Source organism: Lepidothrix coronata, unplaced genomic scaffold, assembly GCF_001604755.1.
Source record: "Lepidothrix coronata isolate B3197 unplaced genomic scaffold, Lepidothrix_coronata-1.0 Scaffold127, whole genome shotgun sequence".
NCBI lineage: Eukaryota > Metazoa > Chordata > Aves > Passeriformes > Pipridae > Lepidothrix > Lepidothrix coronata.
The window spans coordinates 2172066-2192714 of NW_016690307.1; the positions used below are offsets into that span (position 1 = coordinate 2172066).

Genomic DNA, 20649 nt, shown 5'->3' on the forward strand with positions numbered 1-20649 from the left:
CTGTGGCCACATTGAAAGTCAACCTACTGCTGCCACGCAGGAAAGAATTTATAGTAATCCTGCCTCTTCATTTTCATGGATAATATTCTCCTCAACATTCATTACAAGGAGATGAGAAGTGACAAAGATGAGATTTCCAAGATACCAAACCAAGATTAGCAAAATACATGATAGATAAATGCTTTTATAGGAAAGATGTTTTAAGTAATCTCATATCATAATTTACTGCTAAGTAATCTAAAATCAATCAAATGCAAACATAAGCATGGAATGTTTTCTAAATATTACTCTTTAGTAGTAAACTCAAAAATCTTGTTGCTTTTTTGAATCAACAGTTTTTCAAAGTTTTTTCTTTATCCAATGTTTCCTTACTTTTCAGTGTGGATTTCAAATATCCAAGAAAAAATTCTCTTTCATATTCTACCAATATGGACCATTTAGACCACAGAAATTACATAGTCTATTACTAAAAACTATATTAGACTCTTCATTGCATACCAAAGCTCCCAGCTAGCATTAATTCATTTATCTGAACAGCATAAAATTAGACCTGTCCAAATCTTTCATGTTCATCAAAGATGAATTTCAGGATGCATCTAACTTGTAAAAGGAAAAAGACATTAATCTGGGGCTTGATCCACTGTCCTCAGAAAAGAAATATTAAATTATTTATAGTGGTTTTGGGATGAAGCTATTAACTATCTACACCTAAATTTCCCGCACCAATTGCTGATCAATTGAATTTGTTTTTTTTTTCTTCCTCAGGACAGAAAAAATAAATCAGAATGACTTTTAAGCTATTATTTTACATCATTATGACTTCTAAGTAATGGTTAGAATTCAAGGCAAAGCTTGGATTTTTAGAAAGCATTCTCAAATTTTACTTGCAAAGGTGTTTTAAAGATTGAATAATCTGAGCAGTTGACAAATGACTGAATGTTGGAGTTAAAATTATGAATAGTATGCCCAGAATTCTGATGAAGAGGGCTTCATAATCAATAATTCTTTGTCTAAAAAGGACATATAAACATTTATATTCTATTTTTACAAAAGTGGTTGCTTTATTGATACACATTGTTGCTCCTTCTTTAATTTACTGGATTACTTACTTCCCTGCAAAAGAGAAGGTAATTATATTTTTCAGAATTATGTGTCTTTGTAAATACTCCCTTGAAGAAAATTTAAAAAAATAAACAATTTTTAAAAAATCCTTTAATAGCTTTCATAGATTTCTTCTCTGATTTTATACAATGTTCAGAGATTGTTGTATAACCTGACGCAGCCTAAAACACTAAGAAAATATTAAGATTATATCATTAAGATCTCTAGCTTTTTCTGTAATGGAGTTATAATTTTCATGTGCTCTAGACATTCTCCTTCACTCCTGTACTCCTCTGCCTGGTAAAAAGTTTCAAATACTTACTTTCTGTTTCTCTCTTTGTAAAAGTCAGCTTAGTATATGACACATACTAATAACGTTTACAAGGTATACTGGTATGAACTATACCAGGCAGAAAAGATACAGTTAGCTGTGTAACTTCATTAGAAACAGAAAGTCTAACAAATAAACTATACACCAGTCCAAATAAGCAGAAAGCTTCATTCCCTGAGGGAAAGAAAGCATAATTAATGCAGCACAATGTCCATTCCACACTGATATTCCCAATACTGGAAGTCTGCATTTCAGTACTCAATGTGCACACATTGCTTTCTAAGAATAAATATCACCTGAGTCCAAAATTTAATATGTGGTTGAAAGGACATAATTAATGTTTAAAGTGTAATATGTGGTCAAAAAAGAAATAATTAATGTAAATTATAATTATAATTTTAAGTTGCTTCTTTGAAGCTCTATCTTGAAATGTTGTTAAAGTGTTTCAGCTTGAAAATTTACATGTTGAAAATATAGAAAAGTTCTAGTGGTGAGCTTGCTTTTGATGATGTTTGTTGTGGGGTTTTGGTTTTTATTTCCAGAAAATTGTAAGATGCAGAACACACAGAAATGAGGGAGAAGTCACCCCTTCTGTGGAGGAATTACTAAACTTGCTTATCAGGCACACTTCAGACTACAAAGTTCGACTGGCCCGGAAGGTACAGAATGCAGGAAACCTGCAGGTTATAGAAAGACTGAGAAGTGGCACCGAGCAAAATGGAGGAGATAAGTGACATTAGAGATATGATTAACATTTTAGGAAACAAAGAAAGTTAAACTGTCATTCATTTAATAAGTATTAAGCCTGAAGCAGGGAATTGGAGAGGAGAAGCAAATAAAGAATTTTAGTTCCTTTTTTTTGTTTTTTGTCCTTATTTGCTTTGAGTTACTTTCTAATTCAGAAAGATCGATCTTATATTTTTTTTATTCTAATCAAATTTAGGGGTTCTACTTGAAATGTCTTTTGGACTGTAATTCACTGCAAAAAATACAGACATTCACTTCAAAGCTTTGCTTGACTGGAGATCTTGTCAAAGTAAGAGAGTGAACATTTTTGAAGAGGGAAGGCAGGAGGTAGGGAACTGCTATAAATTCTTCAAAGTGAGAAAAATTACTAGATAGTTGCCACTTAGTTTAATACTGGGTACCCTTGTTTGTTATTCTGATGAAGGTCCTAGGTGACAGTATAGAAGATATATAAGTGGTAGGATTTAGACTGTTGTAAAAAATTCTGTAATGAAATAGAGAATCAGACTCTGTACAAATCAGAAAGACAGAAAACCACACATATTAGTAGATGGTGATGCATGACTCCTCATGTGTACACACACTACACTTAAATTCTAAAACGCAGATAAATGTAAAGTGCTGTAGATGGGCATTCTTATTCAAACCAACTATGCATTGCATTTACATTAACAAAAAAGGATTCCAGGCAATTCAACATACCAATCTCAAGGCAGTCAGTTCTCTACCGTTTGATGTTATATGAGTGTGTAATGTCTTAAATAGAATTCTCCAATTCGGTTATAAGCCATAGTATTGACAAGGAGTTACTAATGAAACTACCTTTTCACCATGGTATGAAGAGCAGTCTATATGACTATTAGAGCTTATGAACTTAAAATTTAATATTTACATGGGTTCATGAATAATGGAACCAACTAAAGAACTTGAAAACTATTTTATCCCTCAGAACTTACCCCTGTTATGTATTACAGGAATCCATGATGAGGCTGTGTAAATTTTCCAACAGGTTGTATTGGAATCCTTGGTTTGCTGACAAATTATGAATTTTATATTATATACATGACACTTTCTTTGGTTGACAGAGCTCTAGCAAGTGCATCTTGAAAGTTTCCATCTAACTTTCACCCGCAAAGCTCAGTTTTGGCAGTAGGCACACTGTGCAAACCACTACTCAAGATTTATACAGATGTACTGCCCCAGACACACCCTTATGCCCATCATCATGTAGGAAAGAAATGGTTGGGTCAGCGACTAATTAAATTCTAATTAAATTAATTTGTCCTTAGAACAGACCCGTAGGCACCTACATTTTGCAGAGACTGACTCCTTTCAATAACCTATTTTACATATCTAAATTAGAGCTCTGAGTTTCATTACAGCACTCCTAGCTTCAGAGCAATGTTCCCTGAGAAGTTGCCAAGAGTTCAAAGGTAAGGTTAAAGACATACTGGGTGTTAAATTGATGCTGTAATCTTCAGAGAATTTACCAGCTACTAAATACATGCAATTTTAATCCAAGAAAATAACTTGGTTCTTATGTAGCACATACATACTTATAAGAGGTAACCAAATTAGCATTTTTATAACATATATTAATAATAAACTTCTCAAAGTATTGAAAAATATTCAGGAATCTATATTTAGTTTACACTAAAAGTCATCATTATTAGTGGCATTTATATACCTATGTGAATATCTTTAGTACCTGTAAGTGATATGCTTGTGTTGCCATTTCTGTCCTGTTAAAGCGTAGCGTTTCCGACGAATGTTAAATTTGGAGTTACCTCTTGTTTGGTCAGGCACACCACATCGAGGCTTCTTCATCCAGCTGCAAGAAACATATGAACATATAAAATATAAACTAATATTTTTATTTTAAATTCGAGATAGTGAAACTGCTAACGTTATGATACTATCATGTTATTCTACGTTAATCTCTTTCCACAAAATGAGAAATATCTCATTGCAAGTGTAAGCTGCTATTAATCTCCTAGCAGAGATACTTAACTCAAGAATTCTGCTTAACAATATTTAATGCTCAAAATATTAATTACTATTACTATGAGCATTAATATTTAATACTCAAAATCAAGCTGAAAATGTCTAAATCACAAACAACGAAAATAACTATTACAACAGCACCAGACTTTCCACAGAAGTGCTGTATTTTTACAATGGTCTTCAATATTTTTATGTTTTCCAATATTTCAAAAAATTTAAATTTGCCAAATTCAATTCCAAATTTGACATATTCAAAATATGTCATAATTAAGATGATATCTAATTCAAAAGCTTAAATTGAACACTAGTATCATTGAACTGTTTCTCACTTGTATTGTTAGGCACTATATAATTTAAACAAAACTCAGCTAAAGTTTTTATTTTATATGAGCTGATATCTGCAGAATGATTTACCATCAGGAAGAGAGTAAGACTGAATTAATTCACTGCATACAGTGAAGACAAATCTCCTTTGTTACTTTTCCAGTTCATTTGACTATATTTCTATCATCCAAATCATTACTTATATAAAAGCTAGTTTTCCAATGGAATTTACCAGAAGTGTAGTCATACCCTATATTCAGGCTTGTATGAATATTAAACCAGCATTGACCATTAAACCAGCATTGTCTCATAAATAAATGTACACACAGCAGCTGTACATATGTATGATTGGATGACAGAAAAGTAATTTGAAATGTCATCTCAGAATGTAGATTCTTTTAAAACATGCACAGGGGATAAAAAAAATCAAAAAAAGAAGGCAGTCAACCATTCTTAATCTATTTCAGTAGATACTCTTGGTTCAATACATGCAAAATTAAGAAACCATCTAGTTTTGACCAAAAGAAAAATATCATATTTGCAGTACAAAGGAGATGAGAGAGAGAGTATAAAACTATACATAATGTAATGAATCATAGAATCACAGAATCATAGAATGGTTTGAGCTGGAAGGAACCTTAAAGATCATCTAGTCCAACGCCCCTGCCATGGGGAAGGACACCTTACACTAGACCAGGTTGCTCAAAGCCCCATCCAACCTGGCCTTGAACACCTCCAGGGATGCGGTATTCACAACTTCTCTGGGTAACCTGTTCCAGTGCATCACCATGCTCACAGTAAAGAATTTTTTCCTTGTGTATAATCTAAACCATTCCCCCCCATTCTATCACTACATGCCCTTGTAAAATGAAATCATTGCATTTTAAGTTTTACACATGGTAATACAAGACAAACCATACTGAATGTATTTTTTAGAGAGGAGCTAATTCAGTCAAAATCAGCCTCATTTTCATAAATGTGTATAAGAGGTTTAAAAGTACAGTTAGACTTGTAACACTTCCTATACACTGTAGGTATGGACATACACTAAACTATTTTTCAAATGCACAAGTAGGTGTTAAGCTCCCCAGCCTGTGGAAAAGTCGAAAATTTTATTGATTGTACCAAGATGGCACTGCTCCCCACTTACTCTGATAAGAACTATAGAAGTGCCTGCAAAAATTCTGATGGGTGACAAATCCATCGAGTAGTGTAAGTGTGGAAACCAGAACTCACGAATTCAACTACCTAAACTGAAGACAGAGAGTTCATAGTTACCTTTTTCAAATAAGAAACTTAGAATAATTTACTCTAATTGGTGGTCAGAATAGTTATGCATGGCACACAAAACAGCTGATTATTATTTATATTTGTGAGGAGGACATTCTTTGTTCCCTAGCTCCTGCAAAGACCATACAGCACAAATCTCTAAAACTTTACCCCACCAGTATTTGCTAAAACACCCTGCAACTTTACTTCAGGTTCCTCTAGTTTTTTAAATGAAGTTAACAGTTCAACAGAGTAGACACTAAGGATTTTTGGAATTAAATATTATTGAAAAGTTTAATTTGCTCTACTAATGAAAGAAAAATGAGGGGAAGAAGTAGACCTTAGTTACAGACCAAATGGCAGTTATATTCTCCTTAGTAAAATGATATATTTACACTTCAGTAAATGAGATTAAAATTGGCTCAGACCTTCAAAAACATTTACACACTTTGTCAGTAATACTTTTTCACAGTGCATGTTAGATCAGTATGCAGCATTTTAATGGTAGGGTATATATAAATTATGCTGTTGAAACTGCACATACACACACGCATTGCAGAAAAAGACATAAATTTAACAAAAGATCACTGTTCTCACCTTAAGGTGATATCACTACATCAAGAGCAAGAGGCAAGGAATAAAGCAAAATCAAATAACTATTATATTTCATTAGAAACACAGTACCACAATGCTGTATATAATATATAATATATTGCTTATAGTTGTATCATTTCAAGGGCAATTACTTTAAAGCCCTTTAAAGCCCTTTAAACTAGGTCTCCCCCCAAAAAAAAAGTTTACATTATTTAGTTTAACTGATGAAGACCTATTTTAATAACAGAGTTTGGTCACTGGCAAGCTAGGGGCAGATAAGAGTAAATATTCCAAGTTGTGAATTTAAAAATTAATCTTCAAAGCTGTTATTGAAATAATCTCTCAAGTTATGTCAAAAGATTCAATAATACAAAAAGCAATGTTAACATAAAATCTTTTACGCTTAAGAATTGATATCAAAATTCAAGAACAATAGATAACATGGATTCAAAAGTCAACATTATCTTACTAGAACTACTGACAATTCATTTTTAACAAAACAAAACATAGCCCAAAATAAAGCGTTATGAAATTCAAACAGTCACAATTTGTTCTTGCATTGATTTTGAAGTAATATGTACCTATTAAGAACATTATGCTTGTATCTTTATTGGTTTGAACAGGTAGGGGATGTTCCAAGTTGTCATGTTGCCTGGCCCACTAATATTCTTATTGTTTTTATATGAATTCTGGGACTGTGGTTCACACAGTACAAATCTGAACATAAATCAAATGGAAATCATTGCACAAGTTGTTCGCTATCTTTCAGGAAATTATCTTTATGTAAAATTTAAGGAGAGATGCAATTTGCAGCTGTAGAGTTGGACCATCACCAAATCTATCACCTAGATCTTAGCTGAGCTAAGTTTAGCAGTTAGAATTTTAAACAAACTATGGCATGACTAATATTGGAGTTAAGTATTTTCTACCACAGAAATGAGGCAAAATGTTAACAACTTCAGGCACATACATTTTCTTTTTATTTTTTTATTTTTTTCTCACACTCTCTGAGAGGAAGACTTTTGTCAGTAATAATCATTAATGCTCATGATATTTGGTGTACTTAGTGCATAATGTGGTCTTCCATACGGGGGGATTGACAAAAAAACCAATTATTTCTATTTTCTTCCAAATATAGCTTCTTTTAACATAATATGATTGAGGTCTTCCATGTTCTTGATTGCTTGTTGGAATTTAATTTTTTTAAATGTTTTTTTCAAAATGTTTTTGAAGTGCTTTGAAATGTGTTTGGTTTTAAAAAGGTGCATACAGGTAATGACTTTTGCTCGCTTTCATCTGTTTGTTTTTGAACTTGCAGAAACCTTTTATGCAGCAGCCCCTCAAAATTAATATTTTATCAGTACTCAATAAAGAGGCTTAATTGTGACTAATGTTCTCTATCTGTACACTGTGTCACATCAAACTCGTCTCTTAGTTCCATTAGTTTGAATCGTGAGGAGCTATATATGTCAGGAAAATTTAAATGTTTTAAACTTACAGAAAATCTAGAAAGATCAAAAGAAAAATATGCAGCAAAACTGGATGCTCTTTCAGTAGAGTGAAAGATGAAACTGAACTTCTACCTCATAAACCTTCAGAAAAAAATTTGGGTCTAACATAGAATCAAAACATTAAAAAGTCTACCTTTGGTTAAATGTCCCACCTCATTTATCCCTAATCAAAATTGCTGCTTAGTTTACACAATGGTTTTGTTGTTGGTTTTTGGGGGTTATTTTGGGCAGACTTATAGCAAAAAAAAATGAAAATAAAAGGCAAGTTTTAACTTGAGTTATTGCAACTTAATTTAGTGACTGGAAAATTGAAAGACATTTATTTAAGAAAACTACTGAATTATACCTTTAAATTTCTAGTGAGGAGAGACAGGTAAGTTTTCTAAACATCTTTACTTTTCCCTACTGTAGCATGCTATTGCAGGACTTTACTGACACTTGCTAATTAATAGTAAACAGTCAAAGAGTGATGTAAGATATTGTATTTCAGCCCTGTTACTGATGATGATTTCTCTTCAGGGCTTCTCATTGCATATTTCTTTGTACGAAAACATTTACTAGGAAAATAAACCACTGGATCAATTTCAACAGCTCAGAATTTACTCTTGGACTGAAAGTTAATATATAAACAGCAGAGAGTGTACGTAAACATCTTAAGTATGAATCTTGAAGTAAACTTGGTTGGAAGCTCTAAGCATTAAAATAAGCATATTTGCCATTTATTTATAAAGGGTGACATTAGAATAAAATGAATTCTTTATTATTGCACAGATTTAGTCAGCATCCTATACACAACCATTCCATCTGTATACCAAGAAGTTTGCAATGTACCCCTTTAAACTGCAAAACAAGTTTTGGAAATAAACACACATAGCAGCTTTAAGAAAAGACAAAACCTACTTTTTCTACTTAATATGTTTGGTTTAGGGATGTGGAAGACCAGGATGGCAACAGTGGCTGCAGTTTCAAAAGTGTCCTTTTCCACAAATCATTGATTTTGTTTGGTAATATATAAATGAACCACAGAAAATACTCTGTCACTCCATGCAAACATCAGAGAGTATTTTCATTGGGTTTGCCATTGCCATGGTACTTCTATTCAGAACATCTCCCATATTTTTATGCCAATATAATGGTATTTCTTTCTATCGCTCACTTTTCCTTATCCCCAGAAATAAGTATGCATCATGCTTATCAAGACACTTGAGAAAAACATTAAAAATATAACAAAAACAAATGAATGCTGAGTAGTAGAGGAAGGATGATTACTGTCAATATTCATGCATACCAGAATGCTCATTGAGGGATTATCTTTTTTCAGAGCAGCAAAATCCCCCAGGAGACTTTTGACAATGATGATGCTGTAGGACAATATTTCTTTGTTAATATCCCCAAAGTTGGTTCCTATCAAGTTACTACTATAACTTCTTTTAATTATTTGTCCTTCTGAACACAGAGGCACTTCATAATCTCTTCTCAAGATGCGTAAGAGAAGGAGGTAAATCCTCATGCACAAGATGAGAACGTATTTTTTTAATGAGGTTCCTGCTGTATTCCTTATTTTGTAATGACAACATTGTTAGTGATTATAACATACTAATTCCAGAGAAACAATGGTAAACTGCCACATATTTCTGGCCAAAAGAGTATATATACTTCCTGTGCACATGAAAGAGAAAATTATTTCAAACATTTACGAATTAATGCCATAAATGAACAGTTGAAAAAATGTTTACCCTTTGTTATATAGTCATACCTCCCAAGAATATCCAGTGATGTGAACTACTGGTATCAGTTTAGTTTAAAATGAGGGGGTTTTTTGTTTGTTTGTTTGTTTGTTTTCTCAACACCAGTGTACGTGTGACAAGTCTTTAAAAATCAGTTCTGTTCCTAACTCAACTCAAGTTAATGCAACTCTAAATATGTAAGTGAATGCAACATTCATCCAGCATGAGTTACATGTATCTAAGAATTGCAACACATTAATATATCTTTCTGTAGAAGAAAGTCATACATCAAAAGGTCTGGAAGACTCCATATCCACTAGTTTATAAAATTAATGGTTTTGACTGCTTAATAGATGCATTTCTTCATCACTTATATAGCAAAAGAAGTGAAGAAAAACTTGTTTGCCAAAAAGTGTAATTAGCAAACATAAACCACTTCCATTTGAAATTAAAGTTTTGGGTCGGTTTGGGTTTTTTTAAATTCTTTAGCTGATGTTCTAAACTAAGAGATGTCCTCTGCTTTTCCTTAGGCTACCACTTCCTGTCTTCTCTGTACTGCTGTGAACAGACTATTTTACTTTTAGTGAAATATATTGTCTCTTACAAAGCTGCTATCAATGTGTCTTTAAAAGGGTACTAGTGACTGGTATAGCAGAACCCTCCCTCAAAGATCAATCACTGAAGCTGCACAAAGAGCCCAGTCTCTTCACCCTGCGGATTGGACCATAAACATACTTTTGAGCATGGCTATCTCACAAGGTGTTTCCTGCTATTGCACTGCATGTTCTGAGACCCTTTAAATTCCTGAACTGAGGGATGTGTGATCAACTCACCTCCCCTTAGGGCAGCCACAAAATCTGCTTTGCCTTATTGCTTTTCAATGCAACAGTGTATGTGTCAGTGGAATAAAATGATTTTTCCAGTCCTGCCAGCATTTTGTGTAGTCTCTTCCCTAAAGTCTAAATGATAGAAAAATCTTTAATGTCAGCTACTTTACCATAAAAGAATAACAAAAGATGACATATCAGATTGGGGGTGGTAAATAGAAACCAAAGGAAGACTTTTTTTTCCCCCGAATAAGCGTTTTAGAGTAGGAGAAACATATTTCAAAGAAGTAAATGTTGGATATGTAATGACAGTACTATTGAGTTATTGCTTGGTTTTCAAGTAAAGTAACTTTTTCTAAAGTCACAAGATAATCTTTATAGCAATTTAACTGAAATGACTGCAACAAGCACTTCAAATCATAGAATCAGAGAATCATAGAATATTTTAGGTTGGAAAAGACCTCTAAGATCATTGATTCCAACCATTAGCAAGGCACTGCCAAATCCATCATGAAACCATGTCCCTAGGTGCCACAACTACACTTTGCTGGGCAGCCTGTTCTAATGCTTAACAATTGTTTGGGGGAAGAAATACTCCCTAATATCCAATCTAAACCTCCCCTGATGCAACTTGAGGCCATTTCCTTTTGTGCTGTCACTTGTTACCTGAGAGAAGAGACCGATCCCACCCCACTACAATCTCCCTCCAGGTAGCTGTAGAAAGTCTTAAGGTCCCCCATGAGTCTCCCTTTTTTCAGGTTAAATAACCCCAATTCCCACAGCCACTCCACATAACACTTATGCTCCAGACCCTTCCCCAACTTTGTTGCCCTTCTCTGGACACACTGCAGCACCTCAATATCTTTATTCCAGTTAGGGGTCCAAGACTGAACACAGGATTCAAGGTGTGGCCTCCAGTGCAAAGTACAGAGGGATGATCATTGCTCTGATCCTGCTGTCTTAATCCCAGATACAGTTTTGCATTTTCTTAATTGCGTACTAATGTTCCTTTTTTTTTTTTTTTTTTTAGCTTTCCTGGCACAGTTTTAAAATTTGGCATAGTATAGAGTGTTTGAAATTGTCCTTTAATAGCTCTGTTTCACTCTGTTTCACTAAGTGTCCATTTGGTCACTAAAATCAGACGCTGCCAGGCAGACACAACTACAGAATTTAAAAGGGCATGAGAAACTAATTCAATTTTACTCCATGTTAAAATGATCACACCTGATCTTTTGTTACTGGAAATCACTAAACAAATGGGCCAGTGGAGTCTGCCAATTTTTTTTTTTTTTCAATGAGAATAAAGAAAATTACACTAAAGATTTTCCAGTAAGAAAAGATGACTTCAACTGTGAAACATTTCATGAATTCTTGCCAGTTTCAAATAGGTTTCTCCACTTTCACACTGATAACCTTTTGGCCCTTTCTTTAGGCAATCGGTAACATCTTATTTACAGTTATGTGCCCAAAGTCAGACAGCAGTTAGGCAGGTGACTACCTGCTACCATAAAATCCAGAAGATGAAGAAAATAAAAAAGCAAGGACAGAGAGAAACAATTTAACTCCCCATCTGAAGCTGCAACACTATTTGGATACTCCACTTACACTGCTACATGTGTTAAAAAGGTTTCCCAATTCTATTTTACCCTTCTTGAAACAGAAAAGTCAAGAGCAGTTCAGTACTGGTTACTTACTCAATTGTGTTCCTGTCCACTTTTCCTGTCATATTAATGCCATAGAACTGCTGCATGGCAGCTATAGCTGATTGCATGGTTTCTGCAGAGCGCAACACCGACATTCGGGGGTCAGTTGGTGGAAGGTAGCCATACTTTTGTAACCATACCTGCAATGACAAGTGCAGTGGCTATTAAATAGAAATTAGAGGTAAAAAAATGCTCCCTAGTAATTAGCTTTATATCATATATAATGAAGCTTCTAATTCACAAAGTACAAGCCCTGTTACTTTGGGTGTTTGTGTTTTGTTTTGTTTTGTTTGTTTGTTTGTTTTTTATTATTTGCAGATAAGAAATTTTTTGGGCTTTTATTTCATATTCTTTATTAAAGATTCCATTGTTTTAAGTCTTGCAGTGTTTTCTACCCAGGAGCCAGCTCTCTTTATTATCTTAAACTGCCTGCTTCAATTATTTATTTAATGTATTTATTTTATTTGAAGTTACAACTTAAGCACCTAACCCTGGCTCTAAGCATTTCAAGAAATGTTTTAAGCAGATAAAATATAAATCTACAATATATGCCACATAAAATTGACTGCCCACAGGGCACATAACAATATTCACCATCTACAATAATAAATCCACAATGGCTCTCACACAGTTACACTATATTGTTATTGTCTCTCAAAGAATACAAAAGAGAGGGTAGGGAGACATTGAGCTTTCTGAGAAGAATATCAAAATCACATACTTATAGGCAAAGCAGGTGTCCAGGAGATAGCGAAATAGCAGACTCTGCCCCCACTTAGAGAAAACTTCCTGATAAGAGGAACTACGTTTTTAAACCAAGATGAATTTAATGCCAACTGTTTATGCTCTTAATTGTGTAGAAGTGTGAGGGAGAAAGCAGGGTCCAAATAACTGAAAGCTTTATGAAATAAAGTCACTATCTTAAGAATACTTAGACAAACCCTTTGAAAAATGCTGTCTTCTTGAGCCAATGTTTCATAAACAAGTAGCTGCATCATAATGTTCCTAAGCATTCTCAAAATCTAGCCTATATAAAGCACAGTGTAAGATTTTTGAGGCAATGAAAACACTGATATATCCTTAAAAATGTCTTATCTAAGGGCTGGAACTACTCACTAGAATGAAAGGTACATATATTGCCAATCTACAAGGCTCCATTAAAATGTATTGCTTCAATTTCACTCTCTCCAGGAACAAACTACTTGTGACCTCATAAATCTGATCTGTTCTTTTAAAATAAAATTAAAAAAAAAAAAAAGAAAAAAGAAAAATTGATTCAGCCACCTCTTTCAAACATATCACATCATAGTTCACAGATTCTGAATACTTACATTAATGAATGCTATCCACCCCCTATACCCTTACAGTGTGTTGTAGGCTCTCTGTGACTCATACAACACTTTGGAGGTTTTTATCTGTTTGTATATACACTGTTCATACACAGCCTAACACCAAACTGTGTAGCTATTTTCAGCTTTAAGTTTATCTTGCAAAGTCTACCCAATTCAGTTCTGTAGCAGGTTAACCATGGTGGTGGTGCACTCCCCTTTTACAAACACAGTGAAAATGATCAAGATTATTAAGGTTCACTTTACTAACACTGAATGTGTATTATAGGTGAACAGTGGCTCAGTGTAAAATAAAGATCAAACTGGCATTAGAGATTGGGGAAACCATCAGGTTATGAGTTCAGATATTTCTAATTTAAATAGGTTTACCTTCCCATAGTGTGGTTGACACACAACCTCAACAATGTTTGTGAGCTCCACACAACAGGGAGATACACCAGGACAGGGAGATAGAGACAGGATTAAGACCTAGCCTAAACTCTTTCACCTTCACACTAACTCTATATACAGGAATGATTCAGAATAAGAACAAAATTGTGTTTAATAGATAGGAAAATGCTCTTCTTTCCAATATAAATTAATTGCTATGATCACTAGCTACATCCAACTTATATATTCCTACCTTCTTGCACTTTTCAGCTTCAAGGGAGAACTAGTGTACGCTATATGCAAGATTTGGGTCACCACAGAAATAATTTCATTTATGTGTCACTTTGCACAGGAAGTCTGTTCTTTCTTCTGTTATTAGAAGATAGATCTGAAACGCCAAATAGAGCTTGAACGTGGGCAAGAGCAATGCAGTATGTGGAAACAGAATCATGGAAGTAAGAAATAAATAAGTTTGACAGAGTGGGTTGATTTCAGTGTACTGTGTAAAGTCCCTTTGAATTAATATTTACAATGAGTGTATTTAAGAATGGGGTTATTTTTATATTCATCTTCTCAAGTCAGTGATATTAAAACAAATGATCAGTCAGGGAAGAAAAAAAATTCTGAATATCATGTCACTATTATCTAAAATTATGCTACCTTCTTGTCATCGCCTCAAAAAGAATTTGGTATGCAGACACAGAACAGGGCTTTTCATGTATCTCTCAGGTGCTAAGGGCAGACAAAATTGCTTGGTAGGCTTGTGAGGTCACCCATCACCACTAAAAACCATCCTCACTATGGCATAACTGAAGGCATCAGACGTATGGGGTTACAAGTAAGTAAATTTGCCAGAAGCTAAACCTTCAGATATGAATTAGAAAAGCTATAAAGAGAGAGACAGAAAAAATATCTCGGGGAGTACTGCTCATTGGAGAAGTGGAGCAGGGAGAACAACCTGGAATCTAGCAGAGTGCCACTGCAGAGACACTCTGCAGAAAAGGAAAAGAGTTGGTCAGAAACAGCAGGAGAGGACAGTATAGCCTTTCTCTGTCTAAAAGGACTTACACACAAGTTAAATACAGGGTGCCTGATAGCCACCCCCTATCATTGAACAAAAGAAGTAGACCACCTAGGTCTTCCCTCAGCCTTCAAAATAGCAACTAGAAGATACAGCCAACATACTGGAAAGTCAGATGACACTCTCAAAGCAAGTTTCTTTTTTCTAAAATTCAGACAAATTGACCTCTAGACTGGTGAATGTTTGAGAGCTAGTAGCATTTAGTATTACAAAATTCTGTGCTTTGTCTTTATGAGAAAGGATCATGAAAAAAAATAAAAGACAGCAAATCCTTTTTTGCAGTTTTCTATTAACATATTTTGAAGGACCTTGACTCAGACTGCCAATATCCAACTCAGATTCTATTGTGCATAGCAGAAATGCTGGGAACTACAGAGGAGAAGCTTAACTTTAAGTCCAAAATATATAGGTGGGTAAAACAACAATGAGAAGAAGAAACAGAATGAGGCAGACAGAGCACAAGAATGAAAGAAAAGATCTTCCTTGCCACCTTGTATTTTTGAGGTAAATTATTAAAGAAATTATATTCACAAGAATTTCCCCCTCCCCTCTACTGAAATTAGACATGTGTCTGCCTTAATGTACTTCAGCAGTGAAAACGTCATCTTGGCAAGCCTCATTCTGAGGAAACCATCAATCTTGGAAAAAAGAAATAGTGAAGCAGATCCATCTAATATGGCGTATCTGGGGTGTCAACAGAGACTCTTTGCACAGACTCCAAAATCAGTGATTTGTTTAATAATTTTATACAATTTAAGAAGATAAAATACTGCTACTTCAAGTGAAGTCTTTGGGCAGGACTTTCTTATCCTGCAGCAAAATGAAAGCCATGGTACCTCTCACATAATCACAGAAAAACAGCTGGAAGACAACAGGTCCCACAACATCCTTCTCTATTAGTCTGCTTTAGTATGCTACTGCTATAAAGTTTGCTTTAGAGTCGAATCTTTCTTACTAAAATCTAAGACTGTAACTTTTCATTTTACCTGCTATGGGTAAGGGGAACCAATTATTCCTTTCTCCTCTGCAGCATCCTTTTATGTATTTGAACTTCCTGATGTCACTCTTTCTAATATTTGTAAATAAAGAAACTCCTTTTGTTTAATCATATTTCATTATCCACATTAACCTCCTGAAAACTTGAAGCTAAAAGCTTTCTTTACTAAAATCTGCTTGCACTAGATTTCTATGCTAATTCCCATTGTTGGTCAACTAACAAACATCGGAGTTTAGATGAAGTGTTGGAAGTAATTCAGAAGGACATGGACACTCAAACATTTCATTTTGGAAAGAAAAACAAAAGCAAAAAAACCAACCAAACAAACAAATAAAAAGAAAGAAAAAAAAAAAGAAAAAAACCAGAAATAAAATTAACCTAAAAATATTTTTACCCATTAATTGAACTTCAAGGCTTATGTCCCATTTATCTATACATTTTAAAATTTTAAAACCATAATTCCTCACCTCTTGTTTTCATAATTGTAAAGAAAATGATAAACAGAATCCCATGGTGATGAAATCTGTAGAGATGCTAGGAGTTTGTTGAGGACCTGCCACTTCTGCAGGAGTCCATGGAACCTGTAAGGGCTCAGCACATGAGCTGTATCATCTTCCAGATTTTGGATGTCATTGACTAGATATGTAGCGTTTGGGTTTTTTTCTGCCATGACGAAAGGATCTTTTCATTCTAGTTTTTAACTGCTGCTTATGCAATGCTGTATAGATCATCTGGCTATGGAATAGATAGCAGTTTGTCACATGACTGTATTTTTTTCTCATCTAAAGGTTAAAGAATGGTCTAACTTAAAGTGTACTAAACACACTGATGGATTTTAATCATTCCGGTCTTTGCTAGTTTAAGAAGAATGAGTGGTCTTAAAAACAGTATGTTGACACCATACTGTTACTAGAACAAAGAAAACCCATATATTTTCATTAACAATTAAACAAGAATATTATTAAGATAATCAGAGTTTCAGAGAAGTTACTGATTTCTAAGATAGAAGAAAACTTAGCAACAAATTATTAATGTTCCTGAATGACAGTACATAGCATAAGTTACAGTACAATTATGTTCTATGAACATGAAGGCTTACTAAATCAGTCTAATGAAGTATGCATGGATTAAAACAATTTCATAAACACCTTCAGTAGTGCAGCTGCATATCATTATTCATGTATCCCTGTTCTTTTTTTTTATATTTTATCTGCAAACAAAATTCCTATCTGCACTGAGTGAAACTGTGAGATTTCATAATTTCAAAATATTTTGACTTCTGTTTTTTAATATACTTCCACCAAAGGCACTATAAAGGAAATTATTTAAAATGTCTGAGTAATTTATAAGATTTATGCTTTCAAAAAGCATACATTTAGGAATCTAACTTACAGTGATCACCACAGGATTTAGTAATTCAAGTGCTGATGTAATTTTGAAAAGCGATTGAAGGCTTTAACTATGGTAAGGATAAATAAGCTATCTCTAGAATTAGTATCCATATGACCAAGTCATTTCTTCATTTAGGTCAAATAATCATGGTTAATGATGTGTTTTAATTACAGACCTGACTACTGCAGCTAATACCGACTTTTCAGTGACAACTTGATACCCAGACAGCCAGAAGTAAACAGAAGTGTTTACACAGAGAATTATAGGAATCTTCTGATGGTTTTCCTCCCTCATGTCTTAATTGCCACCAGTTCATCAAGAGTGATGTTTTCTCTTTTTAACAGAAGACACTGATGTGAATTTACAGAATGGTGTGTTTTATCTATCTAATAAGAAAAATACTTCCAAATAAATAGAACATAAAAAGAACATAGAGTCCAGGAAAGTCTAATGTGTCTATCAGTAATGTCTACAGAATGAAAATAAGAATTAAGATACATTAAAAAAAGCTTAATAGTTAGGATTGGTTTAGTACCTCTGGTTAGAAGTTGATATAACCAATCCTTATAGCCAAAAATCAGCCTGACTGTTCAGAGTACATTGAAGCTCACAAACAAATCAATTTACTGGAAATTGTATAGCAGGGTGTAAAGATCTTAAATAGAAGGAAGCATCTTCAGACCAACCAATTCTTTTTTATCACTATGAACATGCCAAAAAGTCAAAATACCAACTTGTAAAATTTAGTTCTCCAATGACCTAAACTAGAAAGTGGCCAACCTATTTTCTTGTAAATTTTGGTGACAACTTCTCATAAAACTATTTACACGTGGCACAAGCATAGCTGTAGACACATTAATGGTGGTAGTTTTTACTGTAAATTACAGAATTTGTAACAGGGACTTAATAATTCAGAAAAGTCTGTGCAATTGCACTTGAGGTTACAGGATGCACTATGGTTAATACTTAGATGCAGTACGAGAAGTAGCAGAATTGACCCCACAGTGGCCAAAAGAGATGATAAATTCAGCTTCATTGAGTTCAGTGTTGCTGAAGCTAGTTAGCTCAAAAAATAATTGTATTATATTCGCCTCCAACAGTACAAAACCAGATGCACCAACATATGATCTGGCATGTCAGCAGAGAGGTAGCAGTCTTGAATTTTCCCACTCACATATATGGTGACAGATAATTTTAAAAGGGAGCTCCTGCTCCCAGTGAGATGTAACTCAAGAATGAAGACTGCAGCCCAAGGCCAGAAGCTCTGCCTTTTTACTGACTTGAACCAAACTCAGGGTCTAAGGAGTGGCAAAAGTAAAAAGGCAAAATGTATTCAAAACTGTTTGCTGAATTCCTCTCATTTGTAATTCAAGTTTAGTTTAAATATTCTAAATAATTTCCTTTACTGCCACACTTACACATGGAAAAAACAATGCAGCTTGAAAGCAGCAGAAATGGGAGGGGTAAGAGAGCCTCTGGGAGCACCAGGCCAGAGCCATTTGCAGATTCCAGGCAGATAGGAATCTACCAGTAAGTAGCAGATGTGGGATTTGCATATAGCACAGTCTTTGAGAGACTGAAATATGCTTAGAACAGGGATTAGATACTACCCATCTCTAAATGCAGGATCGACATTGTTCATTCACTACTGTCTGTACCAAGAGTGAGTTAGTGGTATAACAACTGCGACACAAATCCTTGGCCTGGAAAGAAACTCTTTGTACCTTGATCATTCCCTCTAACAGTGTGCACATTTATAACTGTCTGCAAAATGCGGACCTTATTTATCAGTTGCTCAGCAAAATTTTCTTCAATCCCTAATAGAAATCTCTGTTGAAGCCTGGCATAGACCCAGACCAGTGGAAATATTTCCACAAATAAAACTAACAGTTCCAGTAGATGTAAACACTCAATCATACAGCTGTCTCTGTAGGGACACTGTCTCTACATCTTACTAGAATGCCCAGCATCAGCTTCTAAAAAAATATTAAGTGCTCTGCAGGGATAAGAACGCTGTATTGAATAGTCTGGCTAGATATGTCATGAGATGTTCCAAAAAAAAAAAAGAAACTTCTAGGGCCATGAGGATGAATAACAGACTGGAACATCACTACTGTGAAGAAAGACCAAAAGAGTTGGAACTGTTCAGCCTACAGAAGAGATGGCTCCAGGGGGATCTTATCTATGTGTTCAAATATCTGAAGGGAGGGAATGGAGAAGATGGAGTCAGGTTCTTTTCAGCAATGCCCAGTAACATGACCCAGGTATGAGTACAAACTGAAATACAGGAGGTTCTTTCTCAGCCTAAGGAAACACTTTCTCTCTGTGAGGGTGGTCAAACATTGGCACAGGTTGTCCAGAGACGCTGTGGAGCCTCCATTTTTGGAGATATTCAAAAGCCATTTGGGAAGGGGTTTGGACAGAGCTGTCTTTCTACAATACCTCTTCAATAACACATTTAGTTTACGAATTTCAAATTAAGGAAGAACATATATGCGTTTTTGCAGCTCTCTGCCTGATAGCTAAGCAATCTGGCTTCTGGTATACATTTTGAAAGAATTGTGGTCTACTTCTTTGATAACTGTCATATTGTGGGATACGGTGATTGCCCACAAGATTCCATAACCTCCAGTGCCTGTAAGACTCAGATGTTTCGATTTTTGTGCTTCTTTCTGTTCCTCTCCATGGATCATCTAAGAGGTTACTTATGTGGTCCTACATGAAACATCCTTGATCTTTCCTGGGTTTAGATTTTTATGGTTTTCTTTGGCTCATTATATGTAGCTGTGGAGTTCATTCAGATGCTTGGATCCCAGAAGACCAGTGGCCAGATCAAAGTGGTGCACATATGACAAAAACAGTGATGAAACTGGAGTCAGAACAATTCTGGTTGAGCCAAAGGCTCATGTTCCTTGGAAAATCATCTAGCTTTTTAGGTAGCAAAAGTAAGACAGTGATGCTGTGATGAGATTTTCCTCATCACAGCATTGCAAGAATCCAGACAAGGCTTAGAACATATGAATCACTATATAAATGCAACTGTTGCTTGGTGATGTATCAGAGAAGTCAAAAGTGGCTCTTTCACCACACTCCAGAAGATTATGCCACTTCATCATTGCCTTGGTATTAGAATCTTTAGCCCCTATAACTTTGCAATACCTCACCAGCAAGCTGATTATTTTGGTCTAATCCAACTATATATTGATGGGATAATTTTGGAAATGCTTACCGAAACCGAAATCGAAACCGAAATGGCCAGTCTTCGCGAGCGAAGATTTGGGAAAGGTCATTACCCCTTCGAGCCTGCGCAGTGGATTTTTTAG

At 34.8% G+C, this 20649-nt stretch overlaps 1 protein-coding gene across 1 annotated transcript in view; it reads right to left on the reverse strand.

Moving 5' to 3' along the window:
- The window catches only part of MMP16 (matrix metallopeptidase 16), a 170000-nt gene that overhangs the window by 73216 nt on the left and 76135 nt on the right, over nt 1-20649 (reverse strand). The window contains exons 2-3 of the mRNA XM_017826491.1: nt 12130-12278; nt 3888-4010 (exon numbers count right to left, since the gene is read on the reverse strand). Of these exons, the coding sequence (XP_017681980.1) occupies nt 3888-4010; nt 12130-12278 (272 nt within the window). The remainder of the gene's footprint in view (nt 1-3887; nt 4011-12129; nt 12279-20649) is intronic.